This window comes from Centrocercus urophasianus, unplaced genomic scaffold (genome assembly GCF_019232065.1).
Source record: "Centrocercus urophasianus isolate 14NV4802_14NV808 unplaced genomic scaffold, USGS_Curo_1.0 seq_12, whole genome shotgun sequence".
Taxonomy (NCBI): Eukaryota; Metazoa; Chordata; class Aves; order Galliformes; family Phasianidae; genus Centrocercus; species Centrocercus urophasianus.
In genome coordinates, this window is record NW_024884364.1 from 33,617,498 (window position 1) to 33,639,699 (window position 22,202).

The 22,202-nt window shown below is 39.0% G+C and overlaps 1 protein-coding gene across 1 annotated transcript; it reads left to right on the forward strand.

The window, feature by feature from the left end:
* Positions 1-31: 31 nt before the first annotated feature.
* On the forward strand, positions 32-21,292 carry RRP1B (ribosomal RNA processing 1B). The gene is made up of 16 exons (XM_042810610.1): positions 32-185; positions 2,188-2,270; positions 3,289-3,346; positions 4,066-4,151; positions 5,234-5,295; positions 6,596-6,725; positions 8,127-8,191; positions 8,710-8,873; positions 9,433-9,527; positions 10,232-10,329; positions 10,761-10,780; positions 11,173-11,298; positions 12,081-12,820; positions 16,080-16,223; positions 16,890-16,956; positions 17,994-21,292. Exons 1-16 carry the CDS (start codon positions 53-55, stop codon positions 18,182-18,184), a joined length of 2,262 nt encoding a protein of 753 aa, XP_042666544.1. The 5' UTR covers positions 32-52; the 3' UTR covers positions 18,185-21,292.
* The last annotated feature ends 910 nt before the right edge of the window (positions 21,293-22,202 follow it).

Genomic DNA, 22,202 nt, shown 5'->3' on the forward strand with positions numbered 1-22,202 from the left:
CCAGTGTGCGCCCGAGTGTCGGTGGCACGGCGCGGTGCGGTGCTGCCGGGCCATGGCTCCCGCCGCCGCTCAGGCTCCTGAGATCCAGTTCGCGCAGCGGCTGGCCGCCAACGAGAAGCGAATCCGGGACCGCGCCGTGAAGAAGCTGCGGGGCTACATCAGCGTGCGCACGCAGCGCCCGGACGGTACGGGGCGGCGGGGCACGTGTGGGGAGGGCCTGCGCTGCGACTCCTCTGTGGGGATCGAGACTCGCTTCTTTGCTTCCTTCTTTCTTTTTTCTTGTTTTAACCTTCACGCATCTATTTCGCAATATGTGAGAGTTGAAGGCTGTGGTTTTATGCTCTGCTGCCTGCTGAGGAGGTGGTCCCAGCTGTTTCAGTCTTTCCTCATAAGGGGGGTGCTCCAGGCCCTTAACCGTCATCAAAGCAGAGCAGGGGGGTGGGAGGGTGGAAAATCACCTCCCTCGACCTGCTGGCCCTACTTTTTAATGCACCCCAGGGTACCCGTTGGCTTTCTTCCTGACAGTTGCTATAAATAAATCAAAGGAGATGCCTAGGGGTTAGTAAGAGCAAGCAAATGTACGCACTGCTCCTCTGAAGTGCGGATTGTTTTAGTTTGGGGCATTTCCTGTGCTATATGTAGCATCTTTATATTCATATTTCTTATATCACTATGTTCAGTCTCACTGCAAAGTGTAGATTCCTCCCAGTTTGTGGAAACTCTCAGGTGGATAGGAGCTCCCTCACTAGCAGATAAGGTTGCATGTTAATTAATGCCTTAAAATACTAGGAAACCACCATAGTGAAGCAGTCAGTAAACCTTTTGCACGTGAAGATCAACCCACCGTGAAATTCAAACAAGGAGAAAAGCAAAGTGACTGATTTCCAGTGTTCTTAGATTTATTTGCTCTCAAGTAAAGTTCAAGCTAGTAATATTAAAATGAAAGTTAGCTGATTTGGTCTTGAAAGAAAGAGTGTTATGTTCAGGAAGAGTTGTTTTTTTTTTTTTAAATTTTCAACTTATTTATGAGTAAGCAGACATATGTCTGTACAGTGCTTTGTCGGAGACGAGAGTCACACATCAGGTAAGCCAGTTAGAGTCCTTCACTTGAACAATAAAGAACTTGCCAACTTTTGAATGAGGTACCAGAGTTCCTGCTGACTTCGTCTCATGGTCCATAGGTAGGCAGAACACAGGCCATGGACTGTTCAGTATGATCTATGCTAGGGTTGAGTTATTAGCCATGCCAGGGAACCTTTCTGAAGAGCTAGAGCCTCACTTCAGTGGAGTTAAATTCCAGAGGAAGCATAGAACCACTGAATCTCTGAAGTCATTACATGTGTGTGGATGAACTTGGATAAGCACATTATTTTTCAGAAGTGGTCCTTTTTGTTTTTCTGATCAATCCATTCTTAAAATCCATTCCTTGTGTATGGCAAAAAAAAAAAAAAGGCAATGAATAGGATACAGGCACTACAAAGCAATAGCAGGTAATAAAGAAGGAAAATTGACTCAACTCTTCTGACAACCAGCAACAGCTTGAAAGATAGGTAATCTCTATCCAGAGGGATGCTGCTCACAGTTTAATGAGAGTGGATGGATCCAGGCTCAAGCCCTTCTCTCTCTCAGGTGCATTGCTTGTACCTGCACTCCCTAGGTTAGTCACTCCTCACCTGGTGCTCAACCACTGGTTCAGGCTTTGACCTGGCAGTTCCACTGCACCGTGTAAGAGAAGAGCGTGCTATTCTGGGCTGATAATTGGAGGGTCGACTTTTCTTTTATCTTTAGTATCTTGCATAAAGATACTGGTTTAAAAAAAAAAAAAAAAAGCACTAAGCACTAAAAAGCTGTATTCTAGGTTTTGCACTTGTCATCTCTTAGCAATGTGCCAGAGGGAACAAAGCTTAACTGCAGATGGATTTATCAGATTTACCTTAGTGTTCATCTCTCATCTCTGTGATTTCTTTGAAGTCTTTGTTACTTTGGCACACGATAAAATCTTAAAGGCATGAAATCAAGTGGTGTTAGTCTGCTTATTGTAGGAATCAGTATTCACTCATAAGAATATAACAAAAAGAAAGAAAAAATGGGAAATAGAGGGAAGGAGAAAGAAAGAGAACTGCTTGAAAGCATTTTGGTGGAAGTGTGGGATGTTTCATTTTCAGTCACGCTTATTCTGTACCCTAGGTGGCTTTAGCCAGGAAGAACTGCTGAAGATATGGAAGGGACTGTTCTATTGTATGTGGATGCAGGATAAACCACTGCTACAGGTATAGTACTGCTTTGATGTTTGTCTGAGTGGGTGTCTTCTAAAATGTACTATGAGGACATACTACTTCAGAATAGTGAAAATGACTTGAGTGAGTCTTGCTCACTGTTGTGTCTTGCCCTGACTGTGGCGCATTCAGTAGAGTTGACTAAGTCAGTGATCCTCACCTTGTGGACCATTCGGTGTTTGCAATCACCCTTTGAAAAGCAGATGTAACTATTTACCTTCCAGATGAAATATATATTGCTATGAAGTGCATTGATTTGATGGAACTAGAGCAGTAACAGCAGATTGCCCTTACCTGCAACTTCAGCATACCTACAACCTTTGGTTTGCTGAGTTTGAAAGTTTCATGCTTCCTATTTTTTGTTAGAATCACAGAAATCACAGAATCAGCAAGGTTGGAAAAGACCTACAAGATGACCCAGTCCAACCATCCACCTATCATCAATATTTCTCACTAAACCGTGTCCCTCAACACAAAATCCAAACATTCCTTAGTATGAGGAGTTTGATGATATTTTTTCTGTTACCAACTTTTTGCCCCCTCCTTTGATTTGTCTACCTATTTTCAAAAGATGCCAGTTTTGGAGTAGAAATCTTAGTAACCTCAATCAGGCTTCAAATTGCTTCTGTGTTCACCTCATAAGTAATGCTTATTCTCTGTTTATCTCACAAATAATACAGAGGTGTACCTACATTTAAGCTACATGAGAAGAGTACCCCAGAAGTTTTACATCGCGTGTTAATTCAGATATGTTGGATTATTCTTTTCCTACTTCAATCTTGCTGTCAATAGGATGATATGTGCAGGGAGCTGGTCAAACAGGGCTTCATAGCCTTGAATTTTATCTTGTAACTAACCTAATCCCAGTACAAACTATGGTACAAAAGCAGTTGTTAAGAGAATGTTTTATGAGGGATGTTTCTTCGTATTTCTGGCTGTTCTCTTGTTGAATGTGTAGTAAGGAGACCAAGCTCTGAAATACACTACACTAACTGTATTTGTTTGCCTTTAGGAGGAACTTGCAAATAACATTTCACAGCTTATCCATGTGATTCAGAATACAGAGGCTCGTAAGTACTATTTAATTATCTGACTCTTCTCAAGGTGCTTTAATGTTTAGTGACTTTGAGCCTACTTTCACAGTTCTAGGGTAGAGACAGATCTGGATCATAACTGTTTTTTCCTTTGCTGGCTGTCCAGCTGGTACATGTGATTGCATTTAGGAAAGTATCAAGACCCTGGATCAGATGCAGTTTATTTCTGGTTGTTGCAGGGGAAGGGTTGTCTCTCCAGTGTGAGGAAGGTGAGATTTTTGCCAGGTGGATGGCAGAGAAAACTTAACCCCTTACCTTGCTGTTCTGTGTATTTCCTGCTCAAATCCAATCTTGTTTCATGAGCTGTTAAGCACAAAATATACAAAATCCACTTGACATGCAGTGCTTGATCAGTGCCTTGACTAGCATGAGTAGAAATGAATGCTCAAACTTGTGCATATATGCCTGAAAATGTATGGGTACAAAGCTCAGCCTCAGTAACGTTGTTATTTCAATTGTCACTGTAATTGTGCTTGTCTTTAAAAGTAGCTGTGTGCCATTTCTTGCTTTGTTTAGCGGATGTGTACCTGACTCAAGCATATCTACTCACGGATCTACGTCAGTCACTGGGCAAATCCCTAGGGAAATGCAGTTCTCCCTCATCTTGAAGTGATTTCTTGAGGTTTTTGGGGTTAACAGAAGAAACCTGCATGCCAGACAAGCAGTTACAAGTCTTCTCTTTTATTCTTTCGCAGAGCACTTGTTCATTCGAACGTTTTGGCAAACTATGAGCCGTGAGTGGAATGGAATAGACAATCTACGTCTCGATAAGTACTATATGGTAATGTTGACTATTGTAGCTCTTTTTCTTTTTTTTTTTTTGAGTATGTGTAGAATATAGTGGTGTGCTGGAAGGCAGCATCCAGCACATGCATCTGTGTATGTTTTAAGAGAAGACAAGTGACTATTTTCATTATTCATTGCAAAACATATTTATTGTTAAGGCTTTTGCACACTATCACGAATTTAGAAGTCATGACAGTTTATGTCGTGCTGAGAGTTATTTTTTTTTTTTTGTTTACCTTCTTTTATATCACAGTGATGTTTCTCATAGATTACTCTGAGAGAAATTCTTAGAAAGAAAGATGATTTCATGCATAAGTGCTCTCACTGCATATTAATACTATCTCAGCAGACACTGCATCAAGATCAGTGATTTACAACGGGCTGTCAAAAGACATTTATGACCCCATTTAACAAACCAGTTGTCACTAGAATGCCAACTTTCCAGTACTAAAGTATCCACCGTAGCACATTCAGCTATCAGAATTCTTTCTGTAGGAAGTGCTATATTAGAACAGATAGTAAAATCACTGAAAGAACACTCTTAAAAGATCTGCCTTTGCAAGAACAAAATTAATCTTTTTGTTTCAAATGAAGTAATTGCTGGCATGTTTGTTGCTGCTGTTTGTTTCTCAATGTTAGGAGAAGGGAGATGCTTCAGTGTTTGAATCAGGTTAATGCATTTATTTTACACACGGCTATCTCTTAGGAAAAGGTTCTTGTCAATTAAATGATCACTGTTACAATCTGTCTTCACTGTTGTCTCCAGCTTCTTCAAGTTGTCGGGGTTTTTAGGTCTTCCAGCACTTAATGAGGAAATCAGGGTGATGGAGCTGGACAGAGCTGTACAGTAGAGGCGGGCATTGATTTTGCTGGGCTTGAGACATGAAAATACTTTATTGTCATTTGAACCTCAGTGCACACTGCTTGACATGATAGACAAGTCTATCAGAATGTTCGGGGGAGGAAGCTTTTCATCTTGTGCTCTGAAGAGCTTCACTAAGAACTGTATTCCTGTTACTGTCACACTAACTCTTATCCATTATCAAGAACACCTGTAACAGATTTTGTACTTTGCAGCTAATCCGTATGATTTTGAGGCAATCTTTTGAAGTGCTGAAAAGAAATGACTGGGATGAAAGGTAAGCAGATTCCTGAATGTAATTGCATTGTAGGGAAGTACCAATTTATTTTTGCAAAATATATTTTCCTTTAATAGATCCTTTTTCTTCACAGGAAGCACTGCCATGAAGCCTCAGCTCTAAGACTTATTTGCTTTCTGTATCAATTACAATACGTAGCTTAGAAAGGAGTCTTGATACATGAGACTTTCAAATATATAATATGGTTTCCCAGATCTTCCTTATCTAGCCAGGAGAACTAGCAGTGAATTTTCTTCTATGGAGGGATTAGACTGTGAGTCAACATCAGGAAAACACAGAAAATGAACTTTTTTACTCTAATGTGTTTCTTATTGGTTGTGGCTTTTTCTTTAATTGGTTGTGGCTTTTTTATTTATTTATTCTATTTAATCGTGGTGACTCGCCTTTTTATAAGACAGATCTGGAAGCTGTTCTTGTATGCAACAGGAAGCCAGTTTACATTCATGATTTTGTTTATGTTTCTCCCCCATATGCCATAAAATGCGAGTGATTGCAGTTATCCTGCTCTACTTTCTGCCACTTGTAAGCTTGTTCTGCATTTAAGCTGATGGCAGTCTTTGAAGTGTTGATTTAAAGTGATAGCCTAGTATTATGTTTATCTTCTTTGTCTTTTACCTTCTGGAGCGTGGATGCAAATGGGCATAATTTCATGGAAAGAGGAAACAAGAATAGAAAGAAAATAGGAATGTACCTGTCAGCCTCTCTATTTTATCCTAGTTTTGCATTTGGTAAATGCCCATGGGTCACTGTTCTGCTATAAGGGACAAAGTATGCTTTAATGAAGACAAAGTCTGAACAATGAAAATGAGTTTGAGAAGGATCAGTGTTAAATTTAATTGTTGGATGTACACCAAAATGAAATCTCATACAATGAGGAGTGGGAGATGTCACTCATCAAGGATGACATTTGGGTCTTCAGGAATGCCCTGCTCAAAACGTCCTATCCATAAGTCATATAGCATAATAAAAGTTTGGTCCATATTCAAGTGAATTTTAAAACTGTGAATTCCACTGTAGCAAACTGTGCTGAGTGGATTGTATGATGTGACAAAATAATCTAGACTGCAAGAAGTTCTAATTGTATGTGGATTTCTTATTAAATTCTTCTTGAAGATGAAAATCCACAATAGAATTTGTTTCTTGTGTTGAACTCCCACCTTAAGAACAGGTAAAACTGTGAATGACTGGGGTCTCTTTTCAAAGCAAACGGAACCTGAACAGTTGAATATTAATATCTTGCTCTTTTTTTTCCTTTTTTTTTTTTCCTCTTTCCTTGTAGCCTAAGTGAAATGCTATTGCAGCTACTAATGAAAGAAGTCATGGACCCAGACAGCAATACTCCCAAAGGGATAAAGTTCCACTTCATTGATATCTATCTGCAAGAATTGGCTAAAGTTGGTGCAAAGGAGGTTAGAAAATGCATTGTATTCCTGATAAATGCCAGTATAGCTTGGAGAACCTTAAAAAAAATACGATTTCTTTACATTATATATGTTTAACAGTTTTAAATATAGCATAGCAACATTGAATAAGCATGAAGAAGGTAACTTACTACAATTTACGCCTTCACTTTCTTTGTGTCTTAGTGCAGAAAGTGAGAATATAGTAATTTAGGTCCTTGAGTAGTGGTACATACACAGCTCCCAGTTTAGGTTGGAAATAGCAGTGGAAGAGTTATGCCATTCTGGACTGTTTGTTTCTCTGAAAGGACTTAAATTGTTTTTCCCTGCAAGAACACAGATGGCAATCCTTTTGCAAAAATGGGCCCGCAGCCTGCTCTTGGCTGATTCTATAATGCACCTACATAGAGGAAGAAAGCAAGCTGTCAAAGTTACGTGTTATTTTTTATTGTGAGCTTTGGACCTGTGCAGTGAGCAAGTTACCCTTTACATTTGGTTGCTCATTTTGATGATGACATGGGTCTGTCTTTGCTGTGGATTGCTGTCTCTTTCTGCTTCAGTGCCACAGTTTTGCAGCAACTAAAAGCCTGTTGCTGCCAAACTTCTTCCAAACTTCATTTTTCTTGTTACTCCACTAGGGTGAGCTGCCTGCTGCCCCATGCTTAGTTCTAGGTTTGTGCACATTTTCCTCCTTATTTCTTCAATCTGATACTTACTGTAGCAATGGAGGAAACAGTTAGCAGCTTTCCATTTGTATTTTTTGCAGTCATCGTTGCATATGATCTTGCCTGCCACTTTTATTGTTCCAGATGGTGGAGGGTGAGAGACCAGTCTGCTCTTGGAGCCTATATAATATCATTAAGCTCCATAGTGACAGCCCCACAAATAGCAGTCGCGGGGATTTAGTCTTGAAGACCACTTGAAGTTACAGGTGATAAATTGAATTTAGGAAAATGGTATTTCAGTAGTACTGTACTTCAGTAGTACTGTAATAGTGCTGTAGCTGACTGTCGTGGTGTGGGCTGGCAGGTTAAAGGAAAGCCAGATCTTACTCGTGTCACAGTCTGTCTGTGAATGTGCACCAGACTACCTAAGGTTTTTCCATCTCATTTTTCTATTTCTGACATACGAAGCCTCACTCATTGTATTTTTCTCCTCAGTAAGTTAAAGTTTGCAAAGCTGTTAGCATTTTTAGAATGCTTCCAAAGAATATTTGAAAGTTAGTGATAGCAGTGGTAACAAAAAGCCACTGGATATTCCTGTCAGTTGGAATTAGAGAGTATGCTGAAAGACACTGGCACAACTTCTTAAAGATGATCCCATCACACACAAACACACGCCAAATGTTTAAGGAATTTGAATGCACATGTGTTTACTGTGCTAACTGCTTCTATCTTTCTAATCATACAGCTCACAGCAGACCAGAGTCTCAAGTTCATTGAACCTTTCTGCAATTTCGTTGCCAAATCAAAAGAGTAAGTTTAATGAAAGGACAAATACTTGTTAAGAATTAAGACATTCTACCTCACAATATCCAAATAAACAAGAAAAGCCATGGTGTAACTTCAGAACATAGAGAAAGAAGGATATTTTACTGTGTGCGTAATCACTTGAGGATAATTTATGTTTCTAAAATTGATAAATAATCTTTATAGATTTATAAAAAAACATGTCAACCTGTGTTGGTTGGCTTTGTTTCTAGCATGTGTAGAACGGGTGAGTAGGTTGGACTGTTTCAGCAATGTGATGGAAAGCAGCATGTAAACACTGTGAAATTTAAGAGGGGAATGTTAGCAAAACACCCACTAGCCATGATTATTTGGATGTTAAGGACTGCTTTTTAGAAATTAATAGAATGACTTTTCCCATCTGTGGAGCTAGGTGCTCTTTCTCTTTGTTCCCTATTACTCGTTTTCCTTGCGTCCCCCAAATTTCCACAGAAAAGAGCATGCTTCTGCTTCTCAGCTCTCATTCCTGCTCTCTTTTATCACAGTCCTTCTGTGATGCATGCTGTAGCCAGTGGTATCTTTGAGATCATTGTGGATCAGTCCCCGTATGCCATTGAAGACCTAATGAAAGAACTGGAAAGCAGCAGCGATGAGGAAGATGTGTCGGAAGATGATGAACAGGGAAAGAAAGAGATGCTGAAAACCAAAGGTGAGGACGAAGTTATGAGTATCCTTAGTAATAATAAAAATTTAAATAGTCTATTTCTTAAAAATACATTTCTGCACTGAACCACTCAAACACATGTCCAGGGTGATGTGAAAGTGACTGTCTTTTTCCTGGTTTTCCTTCGGATGTGCTTAAATAAAGTGATTCCACAAGAACATGTCACAGTAATGGATGGTTTCAATAAAAACAGACTATACCAGCTTTCTACAACAGTGCTAAATAATCCAGTCTGGCCTTTGGCTCTTGGGTGTTCAGAACTTTTTAAAAGACAGTGTGATTTTGGCATTCTGTGGGAGCTAAAAATGAATGGAAAAAACCGAGAGCAGGCAGGTTTTTGATTCAGGTATGTTTGTGTTCTCAGGTAATGGCATTACTGTGTATTGTGTAGTGGTGACCTAAAGCAGTTAAAGCAGGACAGGCTCACAAGGTGGTGTGAAGAAAATTGCAGCTAATCTTCTGCTATATGAGAGTAATGCTTGGTGTCTGTTTTTACAAACTAAGCATTAATATTCAATGTTTTGGTTTTACTTTTTATTAACAGCAAATAGACGTTTGTCAGGAAAATCAGCACAGAGCGCTGAAAAAACAGAGGATGCATATGAAAATGCTGATGACAGTATTGGGCCTGTTCTTCAGGTTTGTGACTTGCTTTCTTTGTTAGCAGTGCCCCCTCTGTGTTTTCTTTTTTGTTGCTGATTTGTTTATTTCAACGTGTGCAGAAAGAAAGAGTATGAATCAGATAAACACGTTACAAAATTTTAATCCTCTTCCCTGATTCTTTCTTTCTCCTCTACTATACCTTCTTCCTTTTGCTCTTCCTTTCCTATTTCAGAAGTTCAGAAATGTGTGGCCTTGTGGATGGTCAAGAAATCACTATAAGTTTTATTGACACTAAGAGCAAAAGTAAGAGAGTAACAAGTTGCAATTCGTGTTTTCTAGGCTTATTTCCAGTGCAGTGCAGTGTTTTTGAAAGATGCACCAATTGTGCACATTCAGGCAGATATTCTTCACCCATCTGTAACTTTTAAACAAGAAATGGTATACTTTACATCTGGTCCTTAACTAAATATTTTGGGGAGTTCTGAAGTTGATTAGCTTTTTTCATCAATAGGAATTAAGGTTAGACATGTTTCAGGAAATAATACCGAGTACAAACACCTTTAAAAGCGAGTAGAAATGTGTGAAGAAGGTGTACATTTCAAAAGAAAATTACTTTGGGTGTAAAGGAAGTCAGTGTTTAAAGGGTGTGTCTGGTTCTTGAGTTGATGTTAATGTTAGTCTCATTGGATTGTCTTGCACAATAAGTTTACTAAAAGCCATATTGTGCTTTCCTCCAACAGTTTGATTATAAAGCTGTTGCTGACAAACTCTTTGAACTCGCAAGCAAGAAAAATACACCTGCCCTTAACAGAAAGCGTCTGTACAAGCTGGTCAAAAAGTGAGTTCTGTTGAAATACACCTTACTTGTGCTATCTTGCCTTAAATTACTTCACTTTTCCTTTGCCCTCTTGTTCTGGTGACAGTCTCACAAAGGAAGGCTTACCTGGCAAGTGCCTGATGAAGCCTGTGCTGCTGTTCCTCATTGGCAACTGTGGTCTGTCTGCACTGGGTGGCTGTGCCTTGCAGAATGTCACGTTTCATTATATGTGACACAAATTATTGTTACAGGAGCATTAAATTCCTCTTTTCTCAAGACTTTCAATTTTGGATCTCTTCTGGAGTAAGCATTTTATAACTCCTTTGTAAAATCATTTCTATTTCAACAGAATTATGATGAGTACAGTGACACTGTGCTACTTGTGTTGCAATTGGTACTAAATCAGTAATGCTGATTTGTTCTTCCTTTTCTCCCTTCCTTCTTACCTCCAGGTTCCAGGATTTAGCAGAAGGTAAGGATTGAGCAGAAAGAATTTCTTTCACTTAAAGAATATGTAATGATCCCCATGCAATGTGTATTGCAAATCTTTGTTGTTGTTTTTTAAGCTGCTTTTCAAGGATACTGTAGTGTTGTGGGCTTTTTCCTTGAACTTCACTAGGACTAATTGCATGTTTTTTGTGAGATTGCCAAATCCCCTTCACAATTTCACCAACCCTGTCCTTTGTCCTTAAATGAAAGATTGTTATTTTTACTTAATCAAATAGGAATCACTGGTAGGATTTTGTTTTGAGTTGAATGGGTAACAATGAGTTGATCTGCTTTCTGTGGGAATTACACTGTGTACGAACAGCAACATAGAAAATACCAGTGCTTTTCAGATACCTTACCCTTTCCCCTCAATAGGAATCTTCCCCCAAGATTTCCCTGAAGATGTTTCTACAGATGAAGATGATGATACATTCAGCAGAGGAAGACGAAAGAAAAAAGTTGTTAAACCTTCAGAGAAAAACAGTTTGGAAAAAGTAAAAGGTAAGACAAAGTCAGCCTTTCTAAGAGAGATGATCTATGATCATTTGTCCAATAACAGAAAGTATCAGGTACTGCAATTCTGAAGAAGGCATAAACTGATGTTTAGAGCGCACTGATTTGTATTGCAGTGAAGATTAAAAGTGAAATTAAGGTCTGTTCAATCTGTGATGGGAATTTTGTTTCTCATTTTTGAGGTGAAGATCACCTCAGTTTTGATCAAAAGCAGAACTGAAAGCAGTTGTTTGCATTACTCCATTGAGCAGTTCACTTACTGTAGAAAAACAGAATCGTGTCAGTATTCCTGGAAAAGGATATCAGAGCATTAGAATTTGGTGGAGCTTCTGGATAGGTGAAGAAAGTTTCTAAGAAGCAGGAACAAGTTTATAGCAGTATGTCTAATACTGACATGGCCAAAGCTGAATTGTACCAAAAATATCTCACTGAATTACTGAACCCCTGAGTTGCTCTTCCTCTGTATCTGTGATCAGTACCTGATTAATAGGTAGATAATAACTCTTTCTAACATTATTTCTGTACAGAATATTGTTCCCCCATGGAACGGCTTAGAAGTCAGCTGTGACAAGGCAAGATCAGCAAAATATTAATTAGGCTAGAAGTTCAGGGAATGCAATGTCCTGAGCAGCTGTAACAGTAAAACAAGAAAATATTATGTCTATTAGGAGGAAAAAATAAAAATGAAAATGAAGGACTAACCACAGTTCATTTGCTGTATGTACCTTTTTGTTTCACATTTGTGTTGTATGGCATTCCTTTTGGGGTAGGCTCGGGGAAGGATGAACAGGAGACATCAAGTGCAAAGGAGGCATCAGTTCCACAGAAGAAGAAAAAAAAAAGGAAGATAAGGGAGAGCCCACATGCTGATTCTGGAACAATCGATGGAAATTCTGAGGAGGGAGTAGCTGAAACATCTGGATCTGTTAAATTTAACCCAGGAAAGATGCCAGAAAATAATAAGTTGAAGAAGAAGAAATTGCTAGTTAATGAGACAAATGAGATCAGAAATGCAGTAAGTGAGACCAGAGATAAGCACAGCATCACTGCACAGAGCAGTCAGACTGACACAGAGCAGAGTAAAAAGATTCAGTCAGAGAAAATGAATCCAAAAGTGCAAAATGTTCTTGGAAAGCTGGAGTGTCAAAATGGTGCAGCTAATGCCAACAAGGCAGAGCATGTCAACCCGTCTGTCACACCATTAATTCCTAAGGCTGGGAAAAAGAAACAAAAAGCAGGGTCTGCTTTGGTCAATGGGGAGAACTTTTTGCAGCAGGCAGACTTGAAATCTAACAAGAAGGGCCCACTGTCAAGAGATGTGGACTCTGAATCTGAACCCGCCAGAAAGGTCAAATTGAAGAAAAAGACAAAGCTGGTTGCTCTGGAAGGGATGAAAGTCTCCAACCAGAAAGCAGCAACCTTGAAAAAGAAGCGAAAAGTTACAGAGGTGATAAATTCTGTTGAAGGCAATGGAATTCTGGAGACTGCATGCAAGAAAAGTAGAAAGGAGGTATGTAGATCTATTTTTCATTTTTTTTCCCCTCCCTTTTGCCCTCTTCACAAACTTGCAGGCTATTTTTTACATCTGACCTGTGCAGTTACCAAAAGGTTGGGCTTCCCAAGAACCCTCTCATCCCTGGTACATTTTTATACCTCCTTACGCTGTAACATTAGAGCCTGTGCCAGCTATCGCTGTGAAAGAATTCATGTCACTGAAACTTGGTTGGTTAGGTTGTAGAGATGCCTTTGTAGTTGGCTAGGATTGTTTGTTTGATTTCTTTTTTTTTTTTTATTTCCCCTTTGAGTTAATTATTGATTTGCACTGGGTGTCTGAACAAGCATGTGTGCAGTCTTGCCATGTCTTGGCAAAAAGGATGGGAATGCCGAGGTGGAACCTTTTCAGTTCAGCAGCAACACCGTATGCTTGGATTAGTATAAGCTCCTTGTGATATTGCTTTCAGTAATTCCAATCATGGCTTTTTTTGCTAACTCACTTCTGCATCTTGTTAGTGCTATGCAGAAAAGAGTGAACAGATAGTCTGGCACTGGAAATTTCAGTGTCATCAGTGATTCCACGATCACTTTTGAGGATGATCTAGTTCCTCACAAAAGTCAGGCTGTACTTTCGCTAGGAAGGTCTGACTGCACTGTTCTTACTACGTGTAGTTTTGCAGTTTGGGAACAAGTTCATTTTTTTCCCCCTGCACCTTCCATTCCCATTTTCTTTTGGCAATGAAGGTAGATTCCAGCAATTTGAGAGTCCAAAAGTATTTTACACTGTATGTTTTTGGTGGCATTGTTGAGAGAGAATATTATTCTGTCTCTTGCCTCTGAAATCCCTTTAACCATTCATTTTGTGTGTACATTCACCCTTAAGTATTTATGGGTTCAATTGTATTATTGGAAGTGTTGCTGACATTCCCACTTCACAGGATAGAAAATTCATAAAACATAAATTAAATGTGATATACAAAACAACTGAGTCTTCCTCTGATTAACAAGTGCACATTATTAACCTGTTAGCTCATTTCTGTTTGACTTCAAGGTCTAATTAAAAAAAAAGTGTATGATCAGTTAAGTAGTGCCGATTCATACATGATATGATCACTCAGACTCCAAGTGAGGAAAAATGCATTTTGAAACATTACTGAGAATGATGTTAACATTGTTTCAACATTTCCTATTTTTTGATGTTAAAGCACCGAGAAGGAAAGAACCAAAACAATTCTTAATCCAGTATGTAAACTGCTTTTCTCACTGCAGAGCATAAGCTAAGATACATAATTTTGGAGGAAATTAGGCTTTGCCTTTTTTTTCTTTTAAATTTCATCATTAGAGGAATGTTATTTTATTTCCTAATTTTAATTAGGTAACGTTGGTCTCTTGGAATTACAGGAATTACAAGGGGCATGTTTTGGATCTTAATTTCACAAGATAATACACCCACCTAAGAAATGATCTTCAAATATCAAAAAGGAAGAGAAGGAAGAAAAACGAGCTCATTCAGTGTTATTTCATGGTTGTCTTCAGAATTCAGGAAGCTAGAAGAGTTCTGCTTTGTTTTAAAGCAAATTGACAGAAGCTGTATCCCCATGAATGTTTTCCACAGCATGGCTGCAAATTGTTCTAGGAATTTCACATTTGTAGATCACTGTAAAGTGCAGATGAGCCTCACAGTAGTTCACAGGCATTTGATGCTCACAGACAACATGTTGAGAAGCGCTGAAGCAGTGCATTTCATTAGCATTAAAATTACAGATCCTGAGAATTGCCTTGGATTGAAAGGGATAGCTTTCAAAAAATCATAGAGTGGCTTGGGTTGGAAAAGACCTTAAAGATCATGTAATCATTAAGGCTGGAAAGGAGCACTGAGATCAGCTAGTCCAACCATTTACCAACCACTAATATTGCCTTCTAAACCACGTCCCTAATTGCTACATCTACCCTTACAGACGTCTAGGGATGGTGATGACTCCACCACTGCCCTGGGCTGCCTTTGCCAATGCTTCACAACTCTTTCAGAGAAGGAATTTTTTCCTCATAACCAACATCAATCTCCCTAGGTGCAATTCGAGGCCGTTCCCTCTTGTGATATCACTGTTACCTGGAAGAAAAGGCTCATCCCCACCTCGCCACAACCTCCATTCTGGTGGCTGTAGGTAGCTAAAAGTTTTCCCCTGAGCCTCCTTTTCTCCAGACTGAGCAAGCCCAGTTCCCTCAGCTGCTCCCCATCAGACTTGTGCTTCAGACTCCTCACAGCTTTGTTGCCCATCTCTGGACTCACTGCAGGGCCTCCAAGTCTTTCTTGTAGTGCAGAACCCAAAACCAAACACAGTATTCAACATGTGGCCTCACCAGAGCTGAGTACTGAGGGATGATCACTTCCCTGCTCCTGCTGGCTGTACTATTTCTGATACAATTTAGGATGCCGTTGACTTTCTTTGCCACCTGGGTGCACAACTGGCTTATGTTATGCCAAGAATCAGCATCCCCATATCCTTTTCCTGAGAACAGCCTTCTGGCCATTCAACCCCAAACCTGTAGCACTGCATGGGGTTGTTGTAATCAAAATGCAGGATCTGAGACTTGGTCGTGTTGAACTTCATCCCATTCACGTCAACCCATCTTATTCCAACCCCTCTAGCAAGGACAGGTTTAGCAAATGGCAGCACACAGTGAAACTGAGGGGAAGGCAAGAGACTAGTAGCAACTCACACTTGCTGGATTTCTTGAGTGCACACAGACACCATATTTGACTTTGTTTCATTTCATAGAATCATAGAATCACCAAGGTTGGAAAAGACCTAAAAGATCACCCAGTCCAACCGTTCACCTATTCCCAATAGCTCCTACATTTCCATGTCAATCTAAAGCTGAGTTTGTTCGTTAGTTATGTATCTGATCCTATCAGAGGTGCTATGGAAGTGCTGAATTGGTTGTAAGACAGCATCATGCACAGGAAGGTGAAAGCTTTGTTTACATTCTGATGAGCCAGGCAAAAGTTTGGCAGGGTCCTTTTTCTTTGCTGTGCAGTGAGCTTTGTGTTCCAGCACACAACCTGTCTTAGGGTTGTGTTTTCAGTCAGGATAAGTCTAAGATTAATTCCTGGGGGTTAATTAGGATGACTGGTTTATGTGAGTACCAGACAGCTCTCTCTGAGCTTTGGCAGCATTGACAGAACCATGTGTGGTAAGCTCTGATCGTTGCACTAGGTATTGATTAGTTACAGTACTTCTGTACTGAGGATTTTTTCCCTTCTGTCTTTGTAGGAAAGCAGCACCGCTTTATTGCCATTAAAGAAAAAGAAAGCAAAACAAGGGAGTGACTTCGTAAAATTTGAAAAATCAACTGTCCCAAAGGCATTACTCTTCAGGAAGGCAAGAAGTACCATCTCCACCAGAGCCTCCATTCCGGTAATGTGATTTCACCAGTGGCAGCTAAATCTTGCCATGAGTCTTTTCCTGAAACACGCCCAAACCAAGCACATACCCTCACTCATGCTGTTTTTTCCAATCTGTGTTAATCTTCTAATGCAGGCAGGTAAATCTGGAGATTGTGTCACATTTCCTTGCAGACAGACCTACAGTTAGCTTCAGAATTTCAGAAAACAAATTGTAGGCATTTTCAGAGTCTCTTCTTTATTCTCCACTGATTTCAAAAACGCCTTTCTGTTGAAAGGATGCTATTTTGAACCTTAACATTTTTCACAATAAAACAAAAACCTTAACTGGTTTTCAGTCCTGTTAACTGACTCTAAGCGTCCATTTCTTTCCACTTGCATTACAGGCTTCAAAAGACTGCCATCTATCTAATTCACACAAACTTTCTTGTTTGGTGTCAAATTATGTAATGATCCTAGAGCGTGTCATTTACTCTACAAATTAAGTATGTTTGCTTTTGACTAGAAAACCAATGTCTTAGCAGAGATCATTATGTTAATTCTAGATCATTGGAGGACTTCTAAACGAAGTGAGGGGAGTAGGCTGCTTTGCATCAGTTTTGATGGGATATAGGTAAAAGAACTCATATTATTGCCTCAGGAGTCTTATTTTATTTTCTGCCTTCATTTTGCTTCACAGTTGAATAAGCTGCAATCATCCGGCTCCAAAAAAGTCACCTTTGGTTTGAATAAAAACATGACTGCTGGTGAGTCTGATAGATCTGTGTGACACTCGCACGTCACTAACGAAGGGGGAAGCTGTACACATTTGCACTTTAAAATTCTTGTTATTTCTCTCAAGCAGGATTGGTCTGATCTTTTTCTGCCTCAGTATTTATTAACAGTTCATTGACTAGTTCATAAGCCATCTTCAAGTTCCTAACCGGAGGAGAAGGAGAAGTTGAGGATATTCAGCCAAGTGGCTAGACTTGCATCGTTCCATGGTGCTGCATTGTTGACTTGCAGATGAAGCCTTATAGATTGAGAAGAGTGTGATAGTAACAGTCTCTCCTTCCCTGGCCTCCTGTTATGCAGGGGGAGCCTTTCAAGCACACCCCCCTTCATATTCTGCATTGATTGTTCTGTTTCTCAGGATAAAGGTGTCGATGTTCTAATGAGCTCAGGCTGTATTACAGGAAAATTTCACTTTCATTTTGGCTGCCTCTGATGCAATTTAGTAATGAGCAGATAAATACCAGTCCCTCTCTGTGTCTCACCTGTAAGCAGACAGTGTTTTTTCCTGTTCTGTGCTATGGAGCAAGGCATTTACTTAACTGCATGTATTCACTTAACTACTTTTGTTACTTTGAGGTATACTGTAGGCCAAGTTCAAATGTAGAAGAGTGTGATCTGATGTATGCATTTATGTTAATGTAACAGCTGCACAAAGAAAACAAAAATGCATATCTACTAGCAGAAGTGATAACCAGGAGTCTCTGGAGATACATGCTAATTAACTGTAAGAACAGAGACACTGGATTATGGGATACATAAACACTTGTTTCTGAGGGATAGGCTAATTCTCTGGTGGCCTGTGGAACTGCAGGGAATGAATTGTTCATAACCTTTCTGTGGATTGCAACAAACTTCACTGTCAAAGGGACACAGCTAAGAAATGCATTTCACCACCATTTCTGATGGACTTAAGGATCTAAGGCAAAATTCCAGGGCTGGACAATTCCACAGATAATTGATGAGTCCAGTAATTGCATTTTTTTTAATTCACTTGCTTGTTTTTCAACAGAATTTAAAAAGACTGACAAAAGTATCTTGGTGAGCCCAGAAGGACCCTCTCGTGTAGCTTTCAATCCTGCACAGAAACCCCGTCATGGAGTGCTGAAGTCTCCTGCAGGTACCCCAGACAGAGAGCCTGAACTGAAGAAACCACTTACTGCACAAACTAAGAAGAAAATAACTGCTAAGGGTTTCTTTTAAACCAACAGCAGTGGCCTACTTTTGTACAGGACGTTTTGCTAAAATATAACATTGTCTGGAGGTATTTTGAACTTCTTTATTTTTTTAAGTTAATATGAATTGTATATACAAGATTCTGATTGTGACCTGAGACATCACTATTTTAACAGCACTTCAGCTGTATCTTGAAATATTTGTTTTGCCTATTAACGGAAAAGAAATAAAATCCACTCTCTACTCAGGTATAGTCTACAAAAATATGGTCACCGTCCAAGTAATTCACAATAGACTTTTACATTTAATTCAGGAATGGTGAGGGTTGCATTGTTCTGGGATTTTTTTTGAGCCAGTTTAAGAAACCTTGCAATTCATGCTGTTAAACTATTTTTAATGGGTCAGGGCTTGAAAGGAAAAAGACGACAGAAATTTTAACTCCATTAGTTATTTGTATATTTTAAAATTTTGCCCCATCATTGGCATCTTGTTTCTTCTTCTGCAAACAACAATTACCTCGTGTTTCTGCTTAATAGGAGCTGGTCTCGGGTAGCTTTACCCAACTAAGAAAGATTTTCCAGGAGTTATAGGTATGTGGCTGCTCAACCCATTACTGATACATTAAATCTTCACAGTGGGTTTTCTGCTGAGTTGAGAACTCTCACTGTGTTACTTTTGGTAATACAAGTGCCAAAGCTGACTTATGTTTGCCATATGGTAAGCTGACCTCTTCTCTACTGTAATTCACATGCTCTCACAGGGGAGAAATCTTTGATAATTCCAGCTGGTCTCTGCACCACTCCAGCTCCAGTGCTGACTTTCCTGAAGGTATCACAGGGAGCCTAGATTTCTTTTTTAGCAGCTGGTATAACCACATTTTACCAGAACAGATCTCATTCAGTGAATGAACCACTGGTTGTAGTAAAGCTAGATCAGTGTCGTGCATCCTTGGTTAGGATATGCCTCTCAAATCTTTGGTGCCTCTCAACACAGGGTAAAACTTGACAGTCCAAACAGTTTGGTTTTGGCTTTGATGTAGAACCGGAAGATTTCTTTCTGCAATGTTTCCTTGCATTGCTTACACTTGGATTTTTTTTTTTAACTAATGTGCAGATGTTTATTTTTTTTCTTTGGTACAGAACACTGTGTACTTCTGTGGGAGACTGTTACGATATTCCAAGGGGGAACTGTGAGGAAAGAGAAAGCAAATGAAAATAAAAACTTTTTAATATGGTTGAAAGATACCAAATCTTTATTTGAAAGTTTTGCTTGTGCAAAGAAAGCAGAGGCTCTGCAGCAGATCTCTACATAAGAGTTCAGCTTCAAAGTACAACCTGGTGCCAGAACAGAGCTTCATGAAACTTCCCACTCATTCCCTCTGGGATCCCCTAGGTTAGAGAAAGTAAGACTACTTCAATACCTTCTGCTATGAGAACTAGTAAATGTTTTGCTAATTCACTGAGCAGAATTAAACTTTGTGGCGTAACACATTTGCATTGCTAAATACTACTTTTTACCAGTCTTTGGTGCTGACTGTCCTCTGCCAGAGTAGTCCCTATATGCAACTGGACTGAAACCAGACTTTCATAGTTCACCTAGATTTCTTCAAAAGATTTCTGTCCTTACAGAGTGCTGGTTGGTCTTGGTTGTTAATTCTAACCGTGACAGTTTTTTCACTCACTATGTGGTATTGCCATCAGGATGTTAGAAAGTCATTCTGCTCTTGTCTTCTCTCATTTAAAACAAAGGACCGAATTTCTTTTCTTTCTTTCTTTTTTCTTCCCTCTTCTTTCCTTTTCTCAGTATAGATCTCTGGAGAATACATCTGGTAAAACTGATAGCTTTTGCTGTTTAAACAGTTATCATTAATCTATTTTTTTTAAAATCTCATTCTATATATTAGCATAATGCATTTTCTTGCAAGACAATAAGTATGTTGTATGTTTATCTTGTACTGTGTGAGAAGTTTTTTGTGGAATATGCATAAATGCATTTGTATTTGCATGGTTATCAATGCCATATGTTGAAGATGCTTTATTCCTCCAAGGAATATAGATACTAACAGTCAGGAGGTGGATCTGGTGTGCTTAAAAAAATCAAGGATCAGGATACACTGGAGTTTCACGTTGGTTTTATTTTGTTTATTACATATATCCTATTATGGAAATGTATTTAAGTAGTTGTCTGGATCTTTTTCAATTGATGCTGGGTCCTATGAACCCACTGCAAGTATTGCGTTGCTGACACCACTGATCATAGCAGACAACAATGGCGGCCAGGTTTTTTATCTGCAATTTTGATGATGTAATTATGTGTTGCATTCATTCATGCATGTAATGTCTGTGCTATGTCAGGGGTGGAATGTTTTATAAATATGCATACAGCGTGTGTATTGTCTTCAGTGGTGTCTGGAATTTCATTCAGGACAACTTTACAAACAAAAAAATCGCCTCAATGCAGCTCAGTTAGCATTGTCAGGTTAATTAATGTAAATTACCCCAAATATTGGGATAATGAAAATTCCAGTAAACACTGAATACAGATGAAAATAAAGGAGAAATAAATATAACATCTGAGATATTCACTGCACAGACATAATGGTTCTCCAAGGGGAGGTTTAACGGAAGGGGAAAAAAGGAAATGAAAAACTGAGCTAACCTGTGTGATGTGTCTTCATAGCTTTTTTCATAGTGTTTTTCCATCTCTGAAGCTGCCAATCATAGTCTGAGTTAAAATTTAAGCTTGTGGCATATCTTTAAAGGACTGTTTTTTTTAATGGTTATCTTTACATTTCTGGTACAAATCTGATCAACTTTGTATTTCTCAAGCTCTAGCAGTTTGTAATCCTTTATAGCTTCAAGAGGACTCAAAAGCACAATATCCAGTAACATAAAAAGTTGAAACTATATTTAAATTACTGGGCATGTAAGATCTTTTATATTCTATCAAAGCTCTGTGACTCAAAGCTTCTAGCACACTTTTTTGTATTTCCTGTGCTTAGATGGATCACAGGCAGGAAAAAATTCCATTGTCATTTATGTACCCTTGCAACAACATTACTATTGGAAATATGGTGTCTAAGCATTAGGTCATTTAGTCTACTTCAATAAACCATCTTATTTTTTGTGGCCATTATATTTTGGGTAAATTTATATGTGGAAATGGGAGGGTAGTGCTTGAAAGTATGAAGAAATCGTTCTTGCATGTGCAGTGCTTTGTCTCTTGTATGAGTAACCAATTCTGGTGAAGACTTTGACACATTAGAAGTGAGTGAGGCTGTGATAAGGTGTTCATACACCTTGAACTACTGACCTTTGGAATTGTGTCATAAAGTAGATAGCAGCTGTGAAATTGCTTAGCAGAAGCAAAGTAGATCAAACACAGTAATTCCTCAACAATTAGAACTGGTAATTGAAGCAATAATATTAATACAATATTACAATAATACAGGCAGTGTGTACTTCAGTGGTACAGTTGTCCAGGTATGCTACAAAGCATACAACACATGGGCATTCTAAAAGCTCTTCACATATTTGTTACCAGTAGAATGTAGAAAGGTGTTACATACAGAGAGAATTCCAGTCTTTTACATTTTCATCTTGGGAACTGAGTTGTCCTGTGCTTGGGAAGCAGCAATAAAAAAAAAAATACAAAATACTTTTTTAAGTGGCATGGAATTTTCAGAAATGGCACCAGTAGAACTAAAATATAAATGAATTAAAGTCCTGTGGGAGTAATGATATTGTTACGTGTTCAAAGAGGTTTACACATTTTTTTTTAATGAATACATAAGTTTTTAGATAGCAGAATGTTTTTACAGTAGCAAAGGTCACTGTGACAGCAATGAACCTTAACTTTAAATTAACCATTGCATGTGCTTTTATTTTACATGTTGTCAGGTGGAAATCCTTGTCTGTAACTTAGCCATGGGGCCAAGATACAACTTATTGTAGTACATTATTGTAGTGCTATAATGAGACAATAATGGCAGGGTGGCAAAGTCTTTGGCTACAGTAAACGAGAACAAGCCCAAATGCAGCAGGCA